This window comes from Ambystoma mexicanum, chromosome 8, assembly GCF_040938575.1.
Source record: "Ambystoma mexicanum isolate Mex_15411 chromosome 8, UKY_AmexF1_1, whole genome shotgun sequence".
Classification (NCBI taxonomy): Eukaryota; Metazoa; Chordata; class Amphibia; order Caudata; family Ambystomatidae; genus Ambystoma; species Ambystoma mexicanum.
This window is the reverse complement of record NC_090929.1, coordinates 834,018,668-834,043,741: the sequence shown is the minus strand read 5'-3', so window position 1 is coordinate 834,043,741 and position 25,074 is coordinate 834,018,668. Positions and strand designations below refer to the sequence as shown.

At 44.4% G+C, this 25,074-nt stretch overlaps 1 protein-coding gene across 4 annotated transcripts in view; it reads right to left on the bottom strand.

The window, feature by feature from the left end:
• Positions 1-25,074, bottom strand: part of LOC138472494 (collagen alpha-1(XIII) chain-like) — a 393,813-nt gene that overhangs the window by 131,669 nt on the left and 237,070 nt on the right. For all 4 annotated transcript variants that reach the window (XM_069610705.1, XM_069610706.1, XM_069610707.1 and 1 more), the window contains 2 exons: positions 21,341-21,391; positions 10,741-10,767 (listed from right to left, as the gene is read on the bottom strand). In XM_069610705.1, the coding sequence (XP_069466806.1) occupies positions 10,741-10,767; positions 21,341-21,391 (78 nt within the window). The remainder of the gene's footprint in view (positions 1-10,740; positions 10,768-21,340; positions 21,392-25,074) is intronic.

Sequence of the window (25,074 nt, the reverse complement as noted above, 5' to 3'; positions counted from 1 at the left end):
ATAACTTGTGTTATCCCACTAAAGTATTTTATTTAAGTAACTAATGTGTCTTAATGGAACTTTGCCTTTTCTGCTGCTGCATAAGACCTTTGCTCCCATCCTACACTGACTTTAATGAACTTTTGAATAGCTAGGTTAGCTAGCTGAGCCTTGACAAGTGTTACTAGAAATTCCATCACTACTAAAGGTGTTGAATAACCCTACTTTTCGTTCCTACAGATTTTGTCTGTATGACTTTATAAATGAAAGGAACTGTCAATGCTCTTTAACAAAGGCAGGTGTGCAGCACTACTATTAAACCAGTAGAACTGTCATTACTGTCACTTTCTGTAACAATTGTAAGCTCGAGCAACTCTATTGAAGCAGTCACCTTTGAAAAGTATTGTTGATATTTCCTATGTGTATTGGTTAGTCTAAAATAGTGTTTACTTACCTGCCGTGTGTATATAAAATAAATTTATATTTTATTATAACATTCACTGTGTAAGACTTTCCTTGTGCTATTGTATTGACTGGGTTCATTGTACTTACCTATAGCTCACATACTCCTCATAACATAAGCCTGGATTCTCTGACCTTCTACCAATCCTTTGGGTAGTACAGGCTTATAATAAAAGTTGGGGAGCTGTACACCAAAGGATAGTGTTATAGAGTCTTAGCCCCAGGTGGACTTTTAGGAAAACTCCCCTAACAGTGGTGTTACAGCTGGTGCGATTGATTGTTGGATTACATTGACTCTTGGTTGTACCTGTGTCCAAAGGATCCATCGACAAGGCTAGTTATCTATACTGTGTGAGAAACCTGAGGGCATCCTCACTTCATTTTCCCCTGGATCCTCCTCTCAGGTGGCCATGGAAACGCCATAGCTTTTTGAATCCCAACCCGAAGAGTGGATATGCGAGAGAGGATAACCTGGGTGGAGGGCACTTGGGGAGTGGGGAGAGGACGTCCTTAGGTGAGACATGGAATCCCTCATTCCCTTGTTACAATGAACCCTCAATCGCTCAAGCCTTTGTAGGCTGCTGTCAGCCTTTTCCCTTTTCTTCCCTCCAAAATATCCCCCAGAAATATCACCTTAACACTGGGACGAGGAAGAGACCAACTTGGAGGACACATCCTTATTTGGGTAAAATAAGCACATATCAGCCTTATGTTTTTAATGCAGACACACATCAGTCAAGTACCAAGACGAGGAAGAGACACAACAGAGTTATGCACACTTCCTTTTATTCAAACACCACTCTAGTACTGAGAAGATGAAGAGGGCAACAGAGGTGTACCGGTGGAAAAGCCAGGCTGTGTCAAGCAGGAGAGAGGGATGCCAAGGCCGAGGCCGACCACAAGAGTGTCTGGTAGTCCTGCAAGCTCTCCTTGTAGGGTGCACGCAAAAATAGCTGTGGGGCGCCAAAGCACTTCAGTCACTGCAAGACACCAGGAGAGTGAGCAGTGCTCTCTATGGCTAAGAGCAGAGATATTGAAAGCTGGAAGGCTGACCGAGGAGTGGAAAGAAGCCGAAGGGAACGGCTGTGTGCAACTGGTGAGTGGAAACAGTGAAACACTCATACCGGGTTGCTCGGGGAATTTGAAACAAGCACTTTTGAATATTGAACAAACTGAAAGTTGTTATAAGCACTTCTGAATGCCGAAACAAGTGCTTTTGAATACCGAACAAACTTAAAGTTGTTATAAGCAATTTTGAATGCTGATACAAGTACTTTGGAATACCGAATGGATTGAATCTCATTATAAGGACCTTTGAATGCCACACAGACCAAAAGCAAGTTATGAGTGATGTGCATGGAATGAAAGCAAGGTGGTGCAAGTAGCAGATACCACAGAATGAATTGTTTGAGACCCAAGTGTTGGCAAAGCCAAGAGAATACCAAGAAGGGTATGAGATGAGAAACCAAGTACTGGCCAAAGCTAAAAGAGTTCAAGGAAAGGCAGGTAGAGAGGAAACCTGCATTGGCAAGAGCCAGAAGAATACACAATGTGTAATGAAGTGCATGGTGGCCAAACAAGCCACGGTAAAGTGTTGGAAGAGTATGACACTGATGAAAGAAACAGGTTTCACTGTCAAAGGAAAGCAGGTTACAATTGTTTATGGAAAGCAGATACAAAGGGGTATCGGTTGCATGACCTGTAATGGGTGGACCGTGTGGTCTGACAACTTTGCCTAGACCAAGTGCCCCCTTTGATGGAAAAAGCCAATGAAAGTATACATTAAGAAGCTTGTGTTTTGCAACAGTCGCTTATGTGATTTTGAAGTCAAGAAACAGAGCTACCTATGTGAACCAGGGAAAGTTACTGATGACAAAAGAGCGGGGAAGTGGCCAAGGAATTGTGCTGTGTTGAAAAGCTGGAAGATTTGAACTATTGCGGAAGGGAACCCCAATACCTGTGAACTGTTTTGAACTTGGGGAAGAGGAAGATGATTACAAGCCAAGAGCTGGTAGAAACTCTGAACTTAATTCATTTTGAAGCTGACATCCCTACACGCTGTATGCAGTTAGTTGTGAGGGCAAGTATAGGTTTTGAATACAGTCATTTAATTTGGACTTCCTGACACAGACTATCCTTAATTTTCTTTAAGTAGTGAAATCCCACCATAGCATAGGGCAAATTAGGCCTTACTCCATCCTGCCTTTTAAGTTAATAAAGAATATTGAGAACCTATCTTGAACCTGTTGTCTGTGTCTACTTCATGATGCCTTCACAACTGTGGGCTGTTGCTACTAAATCACTGTAACATGGACATTGAAATCTTTAAACCTGAGGCTCTAATCAATCTTACAGTAGATAAACTAAATGATATCTGTAAAAATAGAGGCCTCAGTGACAAAGGAAAGAAAAGTTAATTGATCCAAAGTTTGTTGAATGACCAAATTGTTGTGAGTAGGCCTATAACCTCTACTCACAGGAATTGACATGAGTGAAGATGATATAAGACAAAGTTTAACACATAGTCCTCATCTACCAAGAAGTGAGAAAGAAAGTGATGATACAGTAATGCCTGCTGATCCACCTCCTATTCTTCTAGCTTCACCCCTACTTGCTTCTAACATGACCCCTGAACTTGTTCTGGAAACTGAAAAGATGAAAAAGCAATTAGAATTCAGAAACCTGGAGTTAAAATCAAAACTCAGAGAAAATGAACTGAAGAAGTAACTGCAACTGAGAGAAAAGGCAATGCAGCAGGAGTATGGTTGAGTATTTTCAAATTCACATGTAAAGTGCAAGGTACATGTGAGAGTGAACTTGTTCCATGGGTTATCTCTAGGCTGTGATGCTGAGATGGAGTTTAATGGTGCTGTTAGAGAAGTTTACAATTTGGTTAAGACTACTCTCTTAGCCAGGTCTGGGAAGACCCCATCCCAATATCTGAAAATGTGTAGCAACCACAAAGAAAAAGATGGAATCTTGTGGCAACTTGGGTGTGTGAGTGTAAAGACTGGAGGGGGGTATCTGTACTACTGCTCCCTATATGTCAAAGTCGAGGCACAGAGCACCCTAGCCAAGATTCTCTATTGTTGGTAGCAATGGACGAGCAATCAAGGCTTAGCTCTCAGGAGGTGATGCTGGCTGGTTCTTAAGTACAGTGTAGTCCCCAAGCACCCACAAAGGAATGGCCACACACTATGTTAGTGCATACACAGTCTTTATATAAATAAGGTTCAAGGTTATATACACAATCACAATAACACACTTTGTACTCCGGCAATGCTATAATGGCAAATATATACAGGTCTACGTGGTACCACTCTTAACTATCGATTCCTTTGAAATGCATCAACTGCTAACCATTCATATGGCATACGAATCAGATTATAAGATGAATCAACGAAAGACACAGAAAGAAAGCAGGTTAAATCAAGCAATGGCAGAACAGTCCCCCGTCTACCTAGAGACAGTTCTGTGCGAGGATCCCCTCACCTGGGCATCCTGTAAATAAGCGTATTGACAAGCCCAGTCCAATTATGCTTAATATAGTCTTGATTCCTTCTAAATGGTTCCACGACCCCAAAGTACCTGGTTTCATAGAGTTCTTTGGTGAGTCGTCGACAGGCCCTTTTTGAGTGCACTCCCTTTAAGGCAGGAGCCACGGGTTGTTGAGAGTTGGTGAAGAAAATGGTGAACACTGTCGTTGCGGCAGCAGCTTCGGTTCTTGCGGTGGTCATTGACAATCGGTCAAAAATGTCCTGCAAGCTGAGGCGTGCGGTGCACCTCGATGGCGACTGTTCGTTGCCACAGAGAGGTAATGAAGAACTTTGGCCCAGCAAGGGCGTCGGGTCGTCAGCATCTCTGTGGTCTTCGAGTGGCTGGAAACCCACCGCCGGGTTCTCCTCAGTTGTTGGCGGCCTTGACTTTCTCCGGCAGGATGAAAGCAGTCGACGGTGGTGAACAAGGGAGTCCTTGGATTAAATGTCTTTAGGCAAAGGAGCACTGCGGCTCAGGTCGGTGACAGCGGTCGTCGACGGTAATGTACTTCAATGTCCAGGCGCTTTGCTTTGTGATTCTGCGGCGGTCCCCTTCTCCGGTCGGCAGCCTTTCGAGGGTCTCACTTCCAGGGAGCTTTGGCTAAGGTCAGCTGATGCACGATGGTCCCTCGTAGCTCAGGAAGAGGTCTCCTAGCTAGGTCCTCTCTTGGATCAGTTCCTTGACAGTCACGCAGCTTTCAGGTTAGCAAAGGATATGGAGGCCCAGTCCCTCCAATGCATTTCCAGCATCACAGTGAGACCCCGAAAAACTTAGATGGGTGGATTAAGGGCCACAAAGTGAGCATGTATTATGGTATGAGATGTCGTGTCATGCTAGAAAGCATTTTTGATGCCTGTTCTCCAGAGCTGAGACAGCACCTTGCTGACTCTAAAGAACTTGGCCCTAAGAAGTTAGCACTAGCTGCTGACTTGTGGGTAACCAACAGGGCTACTCACAAGGATTCTGGGGCTACTTACAAGAAAGAGGAGGGGAAGAAGCACAAGAAGGATGAGAAATGTCATTCAAAAAAATTCCCCAATTGTGGTTGTTTGTTTTTGTTTTGCCAAAATGTGTGCTCTTTATTAAATATTGGTACATCTTTGTACAGCTTGATCTTACAATTGTACTGCACTTTACAAACACTTGTGAGGTGTTATACATGGGACACTTGATCTAACATTTGCTATTCCCGTATTATGGCTTTTAGCAAGGTTTTAATTTGATTTTTATATGTATTAAAATGTATTGTTATCAATTTTTGTGACATAGGTTTTCACAGTGTCAGGTTGAATCTTCCATGCACATTGTGTTCTAATGGTGGCACCTGTTGGGACGTCCTCCTGGCCCCCTTCCGCTCCTCTAAGGCCATCATTAATGTCTATGCTAATGGGACCGTCTTGGTCCAAGGTCCTCAGGCCAACCTTCACCTCTTTGATAGACGCTTCCCTCGCCTCATCAACTTCCTTTCCTCTCCCGCTGTCCCCCCTCCTGTGTCCTCGGCTACCTTGCCTCTACCCTCCCTCCCTGCCCCCTCTCGTGCTCCTTCTTCACCTCCTTCTTCTACACCTCCGCAGGGCGTACCTCTGATCTGTACCCCTCCCCGGAAGTCCTTCAAGGCTGGCAACCTTCTCCACATTGCCACTCTTAACTCTCGCTCGGCCATCAAGCATTCCTCTGATATCTGTCGCCTTGTTGAGGATCTGGACCTTGACTTCCTCGGTCTCACTGAGACATGGTTCACAGCCAGCTCTGTCACCAGCTTTGACACACTCCTACCTGACGGTTACAAGATCTTCTCCGTGCCCAGGCCCAACCGTGCAGGTGGGGGTGTTGCCCTTATCTTCCCTGAGTGGATTCCTGCCACTGTCACTCCTACGCAGACCTACTCCTCTTTTGAATGTCTTGTCTGCCGACTCTCTCTCTCTCCTAGCCATTCCCTTACTGTGGCTACTATCTATCGGCCACCTGGTCAAATTTCCTCCTTCCTCTCTGAGTGGGCTGACCTCGCCTCCTCACTCCTGTCCTCAACCACTCAACTCCTCTTTCTTGGTGACTTCAACATCCACCTGGATGCCTCCTGTCCCCCCACTGGACTCTTTCGTGACCTCTGCGACTCTCTCTCACTCTCTATTCTCCCGTCTGCGCCTACTCATTCTGCAGGGCACACTCTTGATGCTCTGATCTCTTCTGACCTTCCCCTCTCTGTCCCTCTCTCCACTCCTCTCTCCTGGAGTGATCACTTTCTCCTAACCTCCCACCTCACCCTCCCTACCACACAGGCACAGCCACCCTCATCATTGCCACCCACCTTCTCGGTCATCCGACCCATGAAGCGTGTGTCAGTTGAGGCTTTCGCTGCCACTTTCTCGCCCCCCTCCCCCTTCGGCCGGCTCCCACCCTGACACAGCCCTCTCCATGCTCCACTCTGCTATATCTGATACTCCTTGCCCCTGTCATGAGAATCCGCCTGAAGCCCAAAGCCAAATGTAACTCCTGGTATGACTCGGATCTCGTCACCCTAAAACGCAAGTGCAGGGTGGCTGAGAGGAAATGGCGTGCTTCATGTTCATCCTCTGATAAACTGGCCTGCCGCCTGCTCCAAAGGCAATACCGTCTCTCCGTTCTCACCAAAAAGAGAGCCCTTATCCAAGCCCGCATCTCTGCGGCATCCAACAACTTGGCTGAACTCTTTAAAATCTTCAAGGAGCTTGCCAACCCTGCTGCAGTCTCTACCTCTCCTGTCCCCTCCCAGGCCCTCTGCACTGCACTGGCCTCTCACTTCATCTCAAAAACTCAGGACATCCTGTCCTCACTCTCCTCCTATCACCTCCCTCCCTCTCTTCCCGGCTCTTCCTCTGGCCCTTCTGCAGCCACCCCTCCTCCCTCCTTCTCTGCCTTTCCACTTTTTTCTGCTGACGAGGTTTCCAGAAAGTCTCGTCTAAACAGGTTCACCTCTGTTCCTCCAAAACTATCAAGGACCACATCGACTCCCTGGCTCCTGCCCTGGCTGACTTTTGCAACCACTCCTTCGCCTCTGGAGTCTTCCCATCCCCCCTCAAGCACTCCCTTGTGCACCCTCTTCTTAAGAAACCCTCCTCCGACCCCTCCTGCCCAGCTAACTATCGCCCAATCTCCATCACTCCCTTCCTGGGCAAGCTCCTGGAGAAACTGGCCATCTCCCAGCTAAACCTCCATGCTGAAACTGTTGGTAGTCTCCATGACCATCAATCTGGCTTCAGAGCGGCCAGAAGCACGGAAACTGCTCTCCTGAACATCCGTGAGGACCTGCTCTTGAACCTCGACTCCAACACTCTGTGTGTTCTCATTCTGCTCGATCTCTCCTCTGCCTTTGACACTGTCAACCATGCCATCCTGCGCAACCGTCTCCGTGATGACCTGGGTATCACTGGTCAGGCTCTGGCGTGGCTGACCTCTTTCCTTTCCAATCGACCCTCCCAGGTCCAACTTGGGTCCTTCCTCTCTGACATCTTTTTCTCCACCTGTGGTGTTCCCCAGGGATCTAATCTCTCTCCCTGGCTGTTCAACCAGTATCTGGCACTCCTTGCCCACCGCATCGCCGCTCTCTGCCCCTCCTTTCAGAGCTATGCTGACGACACCCAGCTCATTTTCAGGCTACCCTCGGCCTCCTCCTTTCCTTCCCTCATCTCTGACTGTCTGTCTGCCATCCAGGAATGGTGTGCCGCCAATGACCTCTGCCTTAATGCCAGTAAGACTGAGATTCTACTCATCGGCACACCCACTCCCTCCTTCCCTGTAGCTCTCTGGCCAGCCTCGCTTGGCCCTCCTCCTGCTCCTACCTGCAAGGCAAAAAACCTTGGGGTCATCTTCGACTCCACACTCTCCTTCTCTCTTCATATATCTGACGTCTCTAAGAAGTCACACTACCAGCTGCACCTCCTCAGAGGTATTCTTCCCTTCCTCTCCTTCCCCCAGAAGCTCACTGTCTCCCGAGCCCTGGTTCTCTCGAAGCTGGACTACTGTAACAGCCTCTATCTTAATCTGCCTGCCTCCACTCTCCGCCCCCTGCAACTCATCCAGAACAGAACTGCGAGACTTGTCCTTGGCCTCAAGCCCAGGGACCGTATCTCTCCAGGACTGAAATCTCTACACTGGCTCCCAGTGGCTGCGAGGATTAAGTTCAAAACCCTCTGCATTGTCCACAAGGCCTTCTGGGGCCTGGGGCCTAAATACCTTCAACTCTCTCTTCCTAAATATCTTCCTTCCCGAGCCCTTCGCTCATCCATCTCCAACTCCCTCAGGGTCAGCCGCTTCTCGAAGCAACGAGTTGGGGGTCGATCTCTCGCCGTGGCAGGGGCCTCCCTCTGGAACAGCCTTCCTGCCTCCCTGAAACTTGAGGAGAACCATCTCCGGTTCCGGAAGCACCTCAAAACCTTCCTCTTTGCTTCTGCTTTCTCTCTCCCTCTCCCCTGCTAAATTCTCGACTGAATCTGCACCGAATCTGCAACTGGGCCACTCTCACCGACCTCGGTCCTGGGCCCAGCCACTCTCTTCTTGCACTGCCTCCCTGGCAACCCCTGCACTGAGGGACTGTCTCTGTATCCCTACAGCCCCCCCTTTCCCAGCACTTGTCTGCACTTACCTTGCACTTGCCACCAGCTGGCCCTATTTATTTACTTACTCTACTTACTTGTATTGCACTTCCCCCCTCCCCTTCCCCTTGCACTTTTTCCCTTCCCCCTATCCCTGCACTTGCGCGGTCTGAATGACACCTGGCCTAGTAAGATCGTTGTCTGTCTTCCCCTTGTTCCCCCCTCCCTGCCCCGTCGCGCCTTGAAACACTTGAGTATAGGCGCGTTACAAATGCCATATCATATCATATCATATCATATCATATCAATAACATTAATTGTGTGGCATTATGAGTGGTCCGCTCCTTTCACCGTAGGAACTGATATTTCCAAACCCTTTCAGCGATAGGGTACTTTTTCTTTTCTGTTTTTTCACTACCTAAACCAGGTTTGCTCTTCTATCGCTGTCCAATACCTGGCACCTCCCCTGTTTTTACCTGTGCACCTCATGCTAACAGTAATGTGGGTTAACATAGGACAGCACATCCAAACGTGTTGCAGTTGCAGAAGGACTTTAGAAGCCCCTCATCCCCCAAATATAAGGTCCACATCCAGGAAAATTAACAGGAGGAATACAAAGGTTTAGGGGTTCCACAAAATCGGACACATGAACCCCAAGAACGAAATCCTGCCCTAAAACCTAGTGATCACTTTAATCATGGCCTTGGGTGTCTGTCCAAATGAGTAGGTTTGGGAGGGAGTGGATGGGATTTTTATGGTGGTCTACAAATGTTTCAATAATGTACTTTAATTAAGTGTGGACTAGACCTTTCCAATATATTGCTATGAGTTATATCAAAGTGTTAACATGTGAAGACTATTTCGAACCAAAGTCAAAACTGTAACAAAAGGTGGACCAGGGCTCAGTAACATAAGATGACTCATTAAAATAAATGGTTTACTATGCATTAAGTCAACATTTTAGCCACACATCACTACTCAATCGCTTGTTTATGGATGATTGTTCGTAATGCAGGATTGAATGTAGAGGAACAACACAGAGCTTGTAATGAAACTGCCCTTTTCATATTGTCCTAAAGATTGCCATTTTGGTGTGATGCTTTTGAATGTCAAAGTAGTTTTTCATGACACCTAGACTATTATGGAATCATGTTTCTGAAACATAAACCTGTGGGTTTATTAAAGGTCAGTAGTTCACATTTAGCCATTAGCTTGTATGATTAGTATACCATGAATAGGTCACTTGTGAGTACCATTCACACTAAGCAAAATGTGAAGTGTGGAATTTAGGTATTTGAAGCGCATCATCAATCATCCAACAGTACAATACATTTGGCCTGGTTTTCACTTATTTCGCTCACGGAATACTTATTTCGCTCACGGAATATAGAGGGTTTCTTGCAACAATCAATACGTGTAGGCACACGATTTGGTAATGAATGCTCCCCTTTCAGTGAGCTTTTTATAACTCGCAGCTAAACACCCCAGCATCTGAACCCCATGTGTGCCCCACTGATGCCTGGCCGATACCGCTGGTATCACCCTGTGTTCCCAGATCTGCTGCCTCTCTTCGTGACTGGCATTTTTTTTCCTGGCAATGTCCCCTTCAGCTCAGATTATTATTTTTGGCATTTATCTAAGAATGTAAGTGCAAGTCTTTGGAGTGGACATGTGTGTGCTGCGTGCCTGGTGTTGTCCCACTCTCGCTCTCCTCTGGTTCACTCGTCTGTTCTCTCCTGTCACGCCATTCATCTCTGACGCCATCTTGTGTCCTTGCGCCCTCATTTTGTGACTTTCCTGCTCGTGTTTTGCTTGTGTTCTCCCCTTAATCAAGCACCTGATTCCTGCCTGGTGTTTAATGGCGATAATGTTTGACTTTATCGGCCGTTATGCACTGCAGTAACTACCATTATTGATAACTCACTTGATGTGCTCTGAAGAACGTATAAAGTTCGTTACGTCAATATTTCTCCTTCAAATGAAAGGACTAACTGGTCAAGGCATGTCTGAAACCGAGTTTTGCAGAGACAATATTTAACACACATGGAGCAGTTTTATCAGAATATAGTATGTTCTAAAGCAATGTCAAATGTCCATAATAGCTACTACAATAAAAATATTATGTAAATAGTTTATCATCAGTTGTTGAAATGTATGAGTGAAATACGGTTTATAATAGTTTATCTCTTACCTTCGGTCCTGGAAGGCCAGGTGGACCCTATGGATGAAAAAATAAATGGGGTTATTTTATTCCTGTAACTTTAGAATGGCTTTTACTTTTATTTCTTTATTTATTTATTTAATGTATGATCAATAAATACGAAAAAGCCCATAGGCATGGTAACGCAAGACAAGACAAACAACACAAAACACAAAAATCATGGCCGAGACAGGATCGGATTTAGTAACTGAAAGAAAGAGGAGTTTAGTTGAATAAGACTGTTTTCTAGAGACTGCCTTAATCCAACTAGAGTGGAACATGCTCTCAGATCTGGCAGAATGGCCTTCCAGCATCTTGGGGTGGCATATGCAAAGGATCCCTCAGTCACAAGTGAGATTTGGGATTTAGGAATTTGCAGAAGGCTGGAGTTGTTTGATCTGGGAGTTCTCTGATTCGGAAGCCATAAGAGCCTGTCTGATAGGGAACTTGGACTTTTTCCATGAAGGCAGTAGTGTATGATACACAGTGTCCGAAAGATAACATGTCTGTCGATGGGCAGCCAGTGTAAGGTTCTCCTAGCGGCAGATACATGGTCAGTTCTTCCTAAACCCTTTAAAACGCATACTGCCTTATTTTGAATAACCTGTAATCGATTAATTTCTCCTCTACCAATCCTGTAGAAGGCTGGCACAACAGTCAAGGCGCGCTCCAATGATGGCACGAGCGAGAGTGGCACAGATGGTGAAATTAAGAAAGGGTCTCATCTGTGCAAGTTCTTTGAGGTAACATGAGGGGCCAGACACTAGACTATTGATCCATGCCGTCATGTTCAGCTCTTGGTCTAATATTACTCCTAGTGTCTTGACCTTAGGCAAAGTGACCAGGGTACTTCAGCAATTTTAAAGGACTTGTAGGCAACATCCAGTTTACGCAATTGAGGTGCAGTACCAGTAATCATGAGCTCAGTCTTGGTATTATTGAATGCCAGCCCATTGTTTAACATCCATATTTTTATGAGGTTATATATGGATTTGGTGGTGAGGGCATCCTTGCTGTGGTTGCCTGTAAGTGGAATCAGACACCGTGGGCCTGATTCATAGAGCATTTTCCTATGGGATTGCGCCATTATAAAACGATTCTGTGAATCAGGCCCTGTGTTTCATCGGTGTAGATTGCCTGTACTACGGCTTCCGCATTCAGCATTTCAAAGATTGACAATGTAAGGATGTTAAATAAAGTTAGAGATACGCAGGAGCCCTGCGGGACTCCACAGGTCACCAGGCACTCATCCGCTATGGCATCCTCATTTAACTTTCATTTAAGCAGAAAATGGTCCTGATGAAAGGCAATCTGGCACATAACAGAAGGACGGACATATAGAGTTGGAAGAAAGATCTATGATTATAGTGGCCAATCCCCCTAGCTGTGTCGTTAAGGAGCCAGTCCTTCAGCGATGCACTCGTTTTTTGTCAAGCTTTTGGTTGAAACATTGTAGCACAAACTGTCACACTGGAGACTAGTTGATTAATCAATAGCTCTGATGGTTAAGGAGATCCAGTTTCTTAAAATAAACGTTTTAATTCCACTTACTCTTTGTACTGGAATTCCTGTGTGAGAATATTCCTATTTTAACTTGTTTTCTTCATTGAAAACATTACATAGGGTGTTAGTAAATTCTTCATGAATAGCGTGTTCTTTTCTGTGCACTACAGATATTTATCCTATACAAATAACTCATATGACGTCTGTTCTTTGGGAATTGAGCTTGTGCATAGACATTGTTTCAGTGATAACATGCTAACATTCTACACAGGAACGCAAGCGATACTTAAGATGGTCTTTGGACACAGAGTGACAAATGTCACAACACTGCTATCTTCTGAACCATGAATAATCGGGAGAGGTTCGGGGTTTGGATCTATGTTGCAAACATTTTAATGTTATGGTGACTGGTGTGAAAACCCAAATGAACACCAAGCACCCCACTGTGCATTATGTAAATAGTGATTCAAGCATATCACATTTTTTTTTTATCAAAGATATATTTGACATATTGGTCAAATATAAAGATCTGGGATCATTGTGTTCCCAAAATGCACTTTGATTTTATGCAAACCAGGCAGGAACTCTAATTGGTGTTATTTCCTTCCTGCCCCTTTCTTGTGGGGATATTTTGAAAGAGTTCAATAGGAATGTACCAGACTGTCCATCTTGAAATTATTACCCTAGAGAAAATAATTGATATGATTGTTCTATGTTTTGGTAATGTGCTTTTCTCAGTAAGACACATGTAACATTCTTACTATGGCATTAATCTCCCGTTCCAAGGGCTGGAACAGGGGGTAACGGCACAACAGCCGAAGTTATCGGCCCGAGGCTTGGAATGGGGGATTAAGGCTATTAGCACCCCGGCTTGCCAAAGTGGTAATCCGGTGAGTTAAAAAAAAAAAAAACTATTTTCTTTCGTTCAACGGGACGCTGTGCACTTCCCCTTGAAAGAAGGAAAATACTTACCCAAGATGGACGCCATGGAAAGTGAAGGCGGGGCTCCATACGGAGCCCTTCTTTACTTTTCATGGCGCCCAGCAGGAGCCGGAGAGAAGGAGCACTGCGGCAGCAGCACTCGCCGCCGCAGAAATAAGGTAAGTGGAGGGTGAAAAAAAAAGGGATGGATGGTGGGGGAAGATGGTGGCGGGGGAAGCCGGCTGTCAGGCGGCATGGAACGCAGGCTTCCACCAGCGGTTCAAGCCTGCATTCCTAGCCACCTGATTGGCTGGCTCCCCCCACCAGGGAGCTAATATGACTTAAATAGATGCTGGATGTGATCATGAGACCTGAACATTGCAAACATTTAAAAAGAGACAGTTTACAATGTTAGTACAACTAAATCATTTAATAGCTGTTCCTTCAAAAAACATAGCCTCCTTTCTCCAGACATCCTGTTTTTTCCTGTGGTCGAGCATCTGTCAGCAACACCTCGGGTGACTTTGGCAAGGATTCATCCGACTATGGGACTCTCACCCCCAAAGATAGGAACCTTTAGAATGATGCATGACATGCCAGTTACAACTAGTATAGAGCTATAATCCTTTGCCAAAGATAAAACATCATATGCTTTGGTCTTCATAGATATTAAAAAACTGGTTATCTGTCGGGTGACTTTTGTCCTCCAGATCACTACAATACAACATATCACAGAGAGATGGACCATTAGTCAAGGCCCATCTCATCCCCACCCCTCATTTAGAGATGGCCTTTACCATGTCTGTAGAGCTACCAAGTACTTGGCAATTTATTTGGATTAGTACATGTGTTTCTCAATGCAGTGAACTACGGTTGCTCTCACAGGACAAGGGCATTAAATCTTCCTGCGAGTCTCAATTCTAGAAAGGTGTTTGTAGGTCGAGCCTAGTTGGCCTCACCTTATCAATGAGGATGACTACTGGTCTAAGGCCCCAATTCTAACGGGGGACCAGCCTGCTCTACAGGGATTTGAATCCCGGCAAGGTGGCCTTAGCCCTCTACTCCTAGTAGGTCGAAAAATTGAGTACCATTAAACTGGGCACTAATTACAGGGCTTAGAAGCAGGAGGAATCTGGAATGAACAACTACACGAGAACCTAATGGTATTTATGATGGCTATATACAAACGTTTGAGAGATCTATAATGGATGGTTTTATACCTTGGAGACAAAGCTGTTGTTTTTGTACAGAGTAGTCCACTGACTGCCTCTTCCCACTACTCTTTTATTATCAAGTGCATTTACTTTTCTTCTGCCTAATCACATTGGTGGCTCTTATTTAGTTTGCTGTTCAAATATACCCAGGTTCAACTCATTTTCTACAGTTCAATCTTCTGCCATTCACTTCTGCTTGCATTTTATTCTCTAGTTTCACACCTTTCCAGACTGTCTGCTTGTTGGTGGCAAGTCACTGCATTTTTATAACTTTTGAAACTAAAATAAGTTTGTGGTCAGGTCCTTGCACTTACAGAACATTTTGACGTGGTATTTGAGGTCACTGCACTCAATGCATGCTTTGGTTTTCGGATCGTTGCCGTGTAAAACTGCAATGATAGCTCAAGGCTATGTGTGAAATCACAGACTACTTCACTCTCATTGTATATGATGGCATTTGCAACCCCCTAAAGGGAAACTATTAATGTTGTTCTTTAATTCCAGTCTAAAATATGTCTTGGACTTTTTTTTATCGTTTAGTTTCTCATTTTGGCAGCAGGATTGTAATCTCATAAGGATTGCATGGCAATCTAAACCTGGAAGAAGGTGTTTGTGCTAAACATACCAAAATCCCTAAAACATGGCACGTGACAATTGAAATAAATACATTGGGCCTGATTCACAGAGTGTATTCCAATGGGATTGCGCCATTATAAAACGTTTCTGTGAAGCAGGTCCATATTCTTTTTGGTGCAATTCTTTAGAAAAAAAAAGTTCAATTTGTGTTATATGTACTATCCATTTATAACCACGAGGAGGCAGCAACGGTACATGTTTAATGTAGAACACCAAAGAATAGTCAGAGACATCTAATCTCCGTATTTGAAACTGTGTTCCCATTAGCCCGGGAGCAATCGTATCTGTCTTCAAATGCCCTTCCTTCTCTCGCCTAGGAGTTTGTGTTTTATAATGTTCAACTTCATATTTTATCTTCCGTTTAAACAATACAGCTAGTTATTTTGCGCCACATTATGTTTCTGTCTCTCGCGCACAAACACAGAGGGCCTGATTCATGGAATTTTTAGCGTGGAGCAAAGTGACTTTGCACTGGTGTAAAGTGACTTTGCACTGCCAACAATAACCATGATTCAAAGAGTGGTGCAAAGTGTATTTTTGCAGTACAAAGGAACTTTGCACTGCAAAAATACACTTTGCGCCGCTCTGTGAATCAGGGTGTTTTTGTAGTGCAAAGGAACTTTGCACTGCCAACAAACACGTTGAACCGGGCCTAAATCACAGAGCGGTGCAAATAGTATTTTTGTGGAGCAAAGTCACTTTGCACTGCAAAAGTACTCTTTACACTGCGCTAAAACCCCTGTGTGTTACTTCCATGAGCACTTGTACTTTTACTCCTGAATATGCCAAGTATGCACCAAAAGGCTAAACTCAATGCAATCCGTGTAAATTACTGAATTAAAAAAAACAAATGGTATATTTAGCGTGGTGCAAAGAGTACTTTTGCAGTGCAAAGTGACTTTGCTCCTCAAAAATACACTTTGCACCGCTCTGTGAATTAGGCCCGGTTCAACGTGTTTGTTGGTGTTAGGGAGAATTCTAATTTCTGTGCTGATTCCCATCAACCTTAGAGACCCCTAGCTGTTTTGCTGGATTTAGGGCTTTTTAATTTTAACCCTGGAGGGAGTGAGACCTTTTTCTCTCGTTCTCATGTGATTTGACCTGATTTGGATTCCGTGTTTGTCACTGTTTTTGGAGTATGACAAACTCCATAGGCATCCACTTTGTGTATGGTGGAACACAGCCCCTTCAGTGCAGTGTCACTGAGAAGTCCTTTGGATTTCTCATAATGTTTAAATACCTTTTCCTGAGTGAACTACAAGAATAGTAAAGTGAAATTGACTTTACTTACCTTTTCTCTTTTTAGGTCCAGCACACACCATTTTATGTGGAGTGCTGGGGGGTTACTTAGTAGCCCCTTATCCTACATTCTAATGTAAAATGTTTATGTTACCCTTCCTACTTTAAATGGCTGGTGGCAGTGGTTTAATGTTTCCTACCATTGAGTTTTACTGCCACAGGCTGAACCCTCAGCTGCAGTACAGCACCCATGGGTGTCCATTGTGTCCAAATGGCCCCTAACTTCTTTTTTCACCTTTTTCTGTTTGTGAGGACTTTCTTGGGTTTTACTCTGTGCATCGAAGCAGATTCAAGCCATTTGTTTGTTTTTCCTTTGGCAGGGTTCAGCCCTGAAGCCCGCCTCTGGCTGCAGTGTGTCTGGAAGGACAGGATGTGAGGGAGGGTGCAGAAACTCCCCTTTCCTTTGTCTCTAGGAATGCCTAAATGCAACCAGTCCTGATTGACAGCCTAGGCTGTGCATGAATGGGAGAAACCTGCTTTAAAGGTGAGGGCTTTGGGACTAGAGGCAAAGTCGACCACGGGGAGAAACACCCAAACTGTGAAGGAAGCTTCCTGCATCCTCCTGGACCTTTGAAATCCCCTGTGAAGCCCTGCTGCTGTGCTGAAACTCCTTTTTCAATTCGACAGAGAAGCTCCCAAGGGACGACTTCTTCCCTTGGGTTAGTGGGACCAACTAACCCTGAGACAAACTCCACTGGACCATCTTCCCCGCTGGCTGTATTTTTTTGCTGCTGCAAGAACTGAACGCCAGGGGTTGAGTAATCCGTAGTTGAGTGAAATGTCAGCTATCTGGCTAAAAGCTCAAGGAGTCTCCTAAGGACCCTCCAGAAGCAGGACGACCAGATCTCAAGTCCCCTCACCAGAGTGCAGGAAGCCCAACCGGTATCCGAGATCCGCAACGGTGCTGTTTGCAAGCACTGAAACTGTGAAGTGCAGCTGAACTGAAAGAGCCTGCCGCTGACGACGACCTACCAAGTACCGCCCCAGGAGCACTACAGATGCCCTCCCTCTTGTTCCCATGACTGAGGCTCAGGAACAAGGATCTGCACCACTGTAGCAAGACAGAATCCAGCTGGACCACTCTTCTTCAAACCAGAGGTACTGTTTTTACTTGGGTACTTACCTCATTGTCTTTTGAGCTGTGCTCTTCTCAGTTGGGAACTGCATTAGTTTATTTTAGAGTTGAGGCCAACTCTTTTTCCTCACAGGCTTAACAGCTTGTGACCCTACAAGTGATTTTCTACAAACTCCCTAACTTTGTGCAAGACTGTTCTGATCTAAGAAGTGCCTCAGCTCCATAGACTGTGTTCCAAGTGATTTTGGCTGTCCTGGGTCCCTGAAGACTAGCCATTGACTTTGATATTGTTTGTCCCATGTAGTCTGTTATTGCTCACATTTACTGAGAACCTGTTTAACCTTTTAATTCCTTAAACCTTTCCTTTCTGCAACCTCAGAATCCGCAAAGTATAACTAGTGTGATATATAAAGGCCATTACTGTCCTTGTGAATTAAGTCACCTCAGGGTGCAGGAATTGTGTAAGAAGCATATCCAAAGAGTATCCACTAACTTGTTCTGATTCTGAAAATGTATTTGAAAGTATATTTACAGTGTTAAATGAGTTGTCTTTTTAAAGAACGCTTATTTAAAAATTGATGTTAAATAAATAACTATTTATAACAGAAACCTTGAGTGTAAGTGTTACTTGGCTTCTTGTATTTACGAGTTTCATTTGTACAGCTCTACAGCTCACATTTACCCCTCTTGAGATAGGCCTGGCTGCACAGTCACACTACCAACTTGTGCAGCAGAGGCCTATACCAAAAGGTGGGTTACCTACTACCAAGCAGATAAGTGTTGTGTAGTCTCACACAGGGTGACTGCATCAATTCTTACCAAACAGTTGGCAGTGGAAAGTCACTTTGCACCGTGCTAAACTTTCCATGAATTTGGCCCTTAGTTATGCTACTTACACTGAATAGGTAGGTGTAGATCAGGGCTTTGCAAATTGTGGCTTTTTAGATAATCATTTGCCATATTATATATACTGGCCAGTCCTGATGGGAGAGCCAAAGGATTCCGACTCTTAATAGATAGATGAGGAAGTCTGGACTGACATAGCATTATATTATCACACAAAATATTGCAATATTGGCAATTATAACAGCAGTGGTGACTATACAGATTTTGTGTTAGTGCTAATTGTAATTGTTCATTTGTAAAGCGCTTATAAACAAGTTAAGTGCTTCAAAGCGCTTCAAGACGGGAAGGGAACAGGGGAATACAGTCGTCATACTTAGGCCTTGAAGATTCCAAATGATCTTAACCAAAATAACTAGCATACTAGGCTAGAGGCATTTCAACTAGTGCAAGTGCATGACAGGAAGGAATAAGGGAAGGGGATGGGGGGAGAAGAGCATACAATCAAAAAACTACCGTACTAAGCCAACAACTTGTCAGATAGTGCAAGTGCATGACAAAGAGTCGGGAGAGAAGGAGGGGGTATGAGGGAAAAGGACATACCCAACAATAAACTGCCGTACTAGGCTTGGCGACATTTCAGATTGATTGGTGGTTGGTCGTCAATAATACACCTATGCTCAGGTATTTCAGGTACAACCAAGCAAGGGAGGGGAGACAGTGGGAGGACAGGACAGACAGACTTGCTAGGCCTAGTATGTTCACGGTCATGCAAGTGCACAGGCAGGAAGTACGAGGGGGGGACAAGTGCGCCCTGTCTAGCAAGGGAGGGCCGGAGGCAAGTGCAGGACTGGTAGGGGAGCCTGGGATCTGTGAGGCTCTGGAGGTGCACCAGGCGACCTGTCTGCGAACTGTGCAAGTTGGGAAGAGAAAGAAGGAGGGAAGCAGGGAAGAAGAGAAAGGAGGTTAGCAGGAGAGAGGGAGAGAGAAAGAGGGAGAGAAGAGGAAGGTCTTGAGCAGTTTCCAGAACCTAAGGAGGTCCATCTGAAGACGGAGAGAGGCATTGAGGCTGTTCCAGAGGGAGGCACCTGCAGAGGATAAGGATCTGCCCCCAAATCTCTGTTTGGAGAAACGGCTCACCCGCAGAGAGTTGGAGAAGGCCGAGCAGAGGGCTCTAGAAGGAGTGTATCTAGGAAGAGAGTGTTGTAGATAGTACGGTCCCCGGACCCAGAAAGCCTTGTGAATTAAGCAGAGGGACTTGAACTTGACTCTTGCAGCCACGGGGAGCCAGTGGAGAGATTTCAGCGCCAGAGAGATGAGGTCCCTGGGCTTGAGGCCAAGGATAAGTCTTGCGGTTCTGTTCTGGATAAGGTGAAGAGGTCAGAGAGTAGTAGTAGGAAGATTGATTAAGAGACTGTTGCATTAGTCCAGTCTGTAGAGAACCAGTGCTCTGGAGACAGTGAGCATCCTGGGGAAGGTGAAAAAATGTAGAATGCCTTTGAGGAGGTGTAGTTGATAGTGGGACTTTTTGGAGGTGTCCGAGATGCGAGAAGAGAAGGATAGAGTAGAGTCGAAGATGGCCCCCAGATTGTTTGCCTCACTGGTGGGTGAGAGCACAGGACCAAGAGAGGCCGGCCAGAGTGAAACTGGGAAAACGGGAGCAGGGGTCCCAATGAGAACGATCTCTGTCTTACTAGCATTAAGGCAGAGATCATTAGCAGCACACCAGGACTGAATTGCGGACAGTCAGGAATGAGCGAGGAGGTGGAGGACGAGGGTCGCCTGAAAGAGAGCTGCGTGTCATCCACATAACACTGAAAGTTGCAGGTGAAGGCAGAGATCTTGTAGGTCTATTAAGAATAATTTGTTGTGTGCCTGATGAGATGGGGTTTCTATTGACCATGTTTACACTATGGGGTTTGCATTTGTGAAGGGTTGCATATCATGCATGAACCATTCAGTCATGGAAGTGATGCTCATGTGAGAATGAGGCATATGTGTCCAGTTGATATTGCATCTTGCTATGCCAGTGCAGTAGATGTGGGCTCTGCAAAATATGAATACAATTCTGCTAAATCAAACGATTTGCACACAGTTTTCCTGTTAGAGATTTTACACAGAGCTAGGCGGAGCACACACTCAACTGTGCCTTATACTCCACTTCTAAACGTGAGTTATTAGTTCCCACATTAAGCCAGCAAAAATAGGGTACCTTAGCAGTACTTCGGCTCAGAGATGAGACTCAGAGGAACTCAACACCACAGAGAAACAAAAGGTAGCGTTTTCAATATCCTTTCACGTCCTTGGAAGCAAGCCAATGGAGAGCAACACAGGCACAAATCCCGGTCTCGCACTTAGAGACTGGTCTCCGGTGTTAAGTGTGTAATGGAAGGAGTATTGCTAACAGCTGATGTGGGCGAGGCTGCGAGATCATCTCTCCTCGTCCCTCAGAGCTACATGTTCTTATTTGAGGGAAAAATAAAAAAAAAATAGATCTTAATAGGTTTGTATTCCTTACCATTTACTAATAGATTTAACCAACATATTCATTCCTAAATTTGTTTCGATTTTATCTCGATTAGCTTCATCTGGCTGGATTTTTATGATTCAAATATTTTTAACTGAACTTTGTAATTTATATCCTTTGTGATGTATGTGGAGGGGGACATTTTAGCTCACGTTGTTGTATTTTATATGTACGTTTATGATTTTTTCTCGCCAAAATAAAGTTAAGTGCGTAATAAAAGGTTAATTAATGAATTACCATGAACGCCCAATCACTTGGAAAAGTCTCAACATTGCATCTTAGCTCAAATCTCTCATATCTGCACTCTGATCCGGCTACAGGGATACACAGCATATAAAATAACATTGGTAACATAACATTGTACACACATTCTAGAGGCCCTAGTTAACTCACCTTTCTTTTGAGGCTACCTTAAGTACTGCATTGTGGCACCGTGAGCTTTTGCATGACACCTACTGAGGAATAGGAGCCACAATAATATCCGCAATATTGGACTACATTGATCAAAGTAGGTCATTTTAAGGAACATACACATCTCTTTAGATCGCACACTTGCAGCCAATCAGAACTCACAGTGGGCCCTGCTACCCCGTCCGATCCCGGTGTTCCAGCTGGTCCAGCCACCTAAGAGCAATGTGAAGGAAAAGGGAAATATTAAATACAATAAAATTAGAAACATTTATCAAAAACTGAGATGCTTGTTGCTCAAGGTACACGTCTGTTACAACAGACCTTTAAATTGTGCTGAATCAATTAATGTGCATCTAGAAGAGGAGCTATTTCACTATTAAATAGGATTTCATAGTGAACGACTTAGGCACCATTGAATAAAGGGTTGCATGCAATACAACTTTTACCACTTTACTTTTTCTTTTTTGGGCTGCTACAAATACATCAATTGCCTTTAATGGAGGGATGCCAAGAGAACTAGAACTGCATGAATTCCATTTTAGGCTTTTCACAAATGTTAATTAATAGTCTTTTTAAAAGTTGGGTCTTTTAAATTACTAATTTATAAATTGCAACAGGCTGCAGTCATTCAATTTTAGGGAATTTGCTTAATCCACACAATGATGAAACCATGTTCTACGAGCAAAACTGGTGTATATACTTGAATGGTAATGCATTTGCTAACTGCATAATGCCTCCCAGGAAGCCTTCCGGAAAATTGATCAATTAAAAAAATATTTTGAAAGATTATGTTTTTGTTTGGTTTGCAGCCTCAAGGGTGATTTGCTGGTCTCTGCACTACAAATTGCGGGACATTGGTACACGTGTTAAATTAGTGTCGTTGGTTTGATCAAGAAGGGAAGAGTACTCCTGCCATCATAATCAGGTTCAAAGCTGGTTCCGAATTAGACATCTGCACCCACAACTGCTGGGCCTGCCTCGATCAGACCAAGCACAGAAGATTGTATCCCCAACGGAATTTGGAACCTCAGCAGTGATGTCTGGAGAAATCAGAGCCAGTGGGTTATGTTAAAATAAGTGTTCCCTCCCCCCACTGTTCACCATAGGGTTACATGGGTGTAAAGTCCTGTACCTATCTCACTCTTTCCTGACTTTAGTTAGTTGTTACCGGGTCAAGGATTCCTTTGTCTGCATACCCAAGTGTTTTGGGATTGAGTGAGTTACTTACCTGAACTTTCCTCCACTTTTTTGAACTTTAGATCATAAGCACAGGCATCGTTCAAACAACATAGTAAACCCTCCTTAAAGGTGTAACTTTGGAACTTGTGACTTTAGGGCACAAGACCCCAAATCATTTTAGGGTTGGACTTACTAAGTGCTACGGAACTCTTTTGTGGTTACTATGAGTGCTTTCTGCTGAACTTCATGAGCCTGAGTACTTGCCTGCTGTTTTACATTGGTTATTGAATCAAATGCTTTCTATCTGCTCCCAAGGGTGAATTTACATATCTGTTTTATAGTATGTGTGACAATATTTGCTTAGAGGTTTCATTTACTTAGTATGTACTTTATAGGTCAAAAAATAATTTTATATTTGTGTACTTACCTCTCTAACTGGAATTATTGGTATTGTTCTGTGTGGACTCATTATACCCCCAGACCACTCTCACACACCCTCTTAAGTCTAAGCCTTCCCACTCTACTACCTACCTTGATTGAATTTGGCTAGACCTTAGTGTCTTTCCTCTTCACCATAATAGGTTGGCTTCCCAAAATCCCACCCATCCTAACACCAGTCTATCCATTTCGTACTGTGACATGACATGTTTTACTGGGCATCTATGATAAAGCAAGCTTGATAAATGTTATTACATGGCTAGACTGGCAATTTGGTGCAGCCATTCTAGCTATTTGTTACTGTTGCATGGCATTCTTTTTATGGGCATCTATTATAAAGCAAGCATGATAAGTGGTATTACGTGGATAGACAGGCATTTTGGCGCAGCCAGTCTATCTATTTCTTGCTGTGGCATGGCATTTCTTTTAACTGGGCATCAAGGATATAGCAAAGTTAAGTGTTATTAAGTTTTTAGGCAGCCCTACATTGTGTAGCCAGTTTAGAGATGTGTTCTTACCGTGAGATGGCTTTTTTTTAAAAACGCAAATCCAACAGAATGATGTTGTTATGTGGGGATAGTGCCATACATTTTCACAGAAAGTGTGCTCTATAATCAACCATTTATTTATTTATTTATTTATTTATTTATTTATTTATTTATTTAATATCTCTTTATTGATTTTCAACAATAAACAACAACTCTCTCAAAAATAAAAGGAGGCCAACCCCCCTCTTCCCTCCCAACACCCCCTTCACTCTCCCTCCCTAAGACACTTCTGTTGGCCCATGGCAGTTCATATACAATAATACACTATCGTCCAATAATATACATTATGGGGGTCCATCCCTTCACCATTCTTTACATCAAGTCCAGGATCCTAATATTATGAGGACACCATTGAATCATAAAATCACTCTGTAGATATGCGAGAACACTCCCCCAGTCTGATCGGAAAGCCTCGTGGGCACCTTGCAGTCTATACGTCATCCATTCCACTGCCACAAATCCCCATACTTTTATCAGCCAGTCATGCATCGTCGGTGGTTGAGGGTCCCTCAAGTGTTGGGCTATTGTGAGCCAAGCTGCAATGACCAGAGTCATGGCTCCCCTCTGCTGGTTTCTCGCATGAACCTTTTGCTTCAGGTCCCACATGCCCAGGAGCCACGTTCGTAGCTTTCGGCCCTCTGCTGCGGGACCATAGCATTGACTTGTTCTATTATGTATTGCCAAAATGGTTTAATCTTCAGCAACTCCACCACATATGCATCCAAGTACCTTCTGCCGAGCATCCGCGCCAGCATAGTTCGTTGAAGGTGGGAAACATAGCGTGAAGTTTCGTTGGCACATAGTGCCATTGCAGTATTACTTTCTGCCACATTTCCCTTAGTTGAATGGATCGGGCTAGTTTTGGGAGCTTCTTCCACAAGTCGCGCCATTGGGCCCTAGTTATAGCTTCCCAAGAGTCTCTTCCCATTTCCTCATGTAGCTCCCTTTTAACCCATGTTTTCGCGGAAACCCTCCTCGGTTGGTTCTGGCTCCCTCGGAACGCACGCTCGCTCTGGCATATTTATGGGAAATATTTACGACCCTGAAATTAAAAATTCGGCAGCTGCCACTGAGACTACCACTACAGGGGATCCCTGCCTCCCCTTGCAAGATTCCTTTTATGGCGAGTCCAAATTAGGCTGCTAGCCGCGGATATTTTTCTACCGTGTCTTTTCATTTTTCACACATGCACCTTTGCATTTTAATGCATAATGCAGTTTATTTTAGTGCTATATACTGAAAATGGCTGTGCCACATGTTTTTTGCTTGTCCTATAGCCATCGTATCCTTTTGCAATCTTAATCTTATCCTTTGGCCTTCTTCCTACCCTCCCATGTCAGAAAATGCCATATATGAAAAGCCCTTTCTCAGGAAAAGCCTTAACTTTCCTGTGCAAAGCGGCAGTGTGAGTATCTGGCTGACTGTATGAATTAGAACTGTCTTGTCTGAACCTGCACTCTGGCCAGGGGTATGTCTGTTGCTGGGCATATGTTATGGTATGTTATGTTATGTTACTTTGCATTTATATAGCGCCTTATGTATCATTGGTATAATCTCAAAGCGCTGGTAGGTTGAACGCCCTCGGGAACCGTAGTTCAAGTCAGGAGAGAGAGAGAGAGAGAGTAAGTCATAAGGTGTGTGAGTGCATTGGCTATGTGTGCAGCTGTTGAGGCACTTGAATGATAGCTGCTTCTTAGCGGTAGGTGTGGTGGTTGGGAGGTCAGGAATATG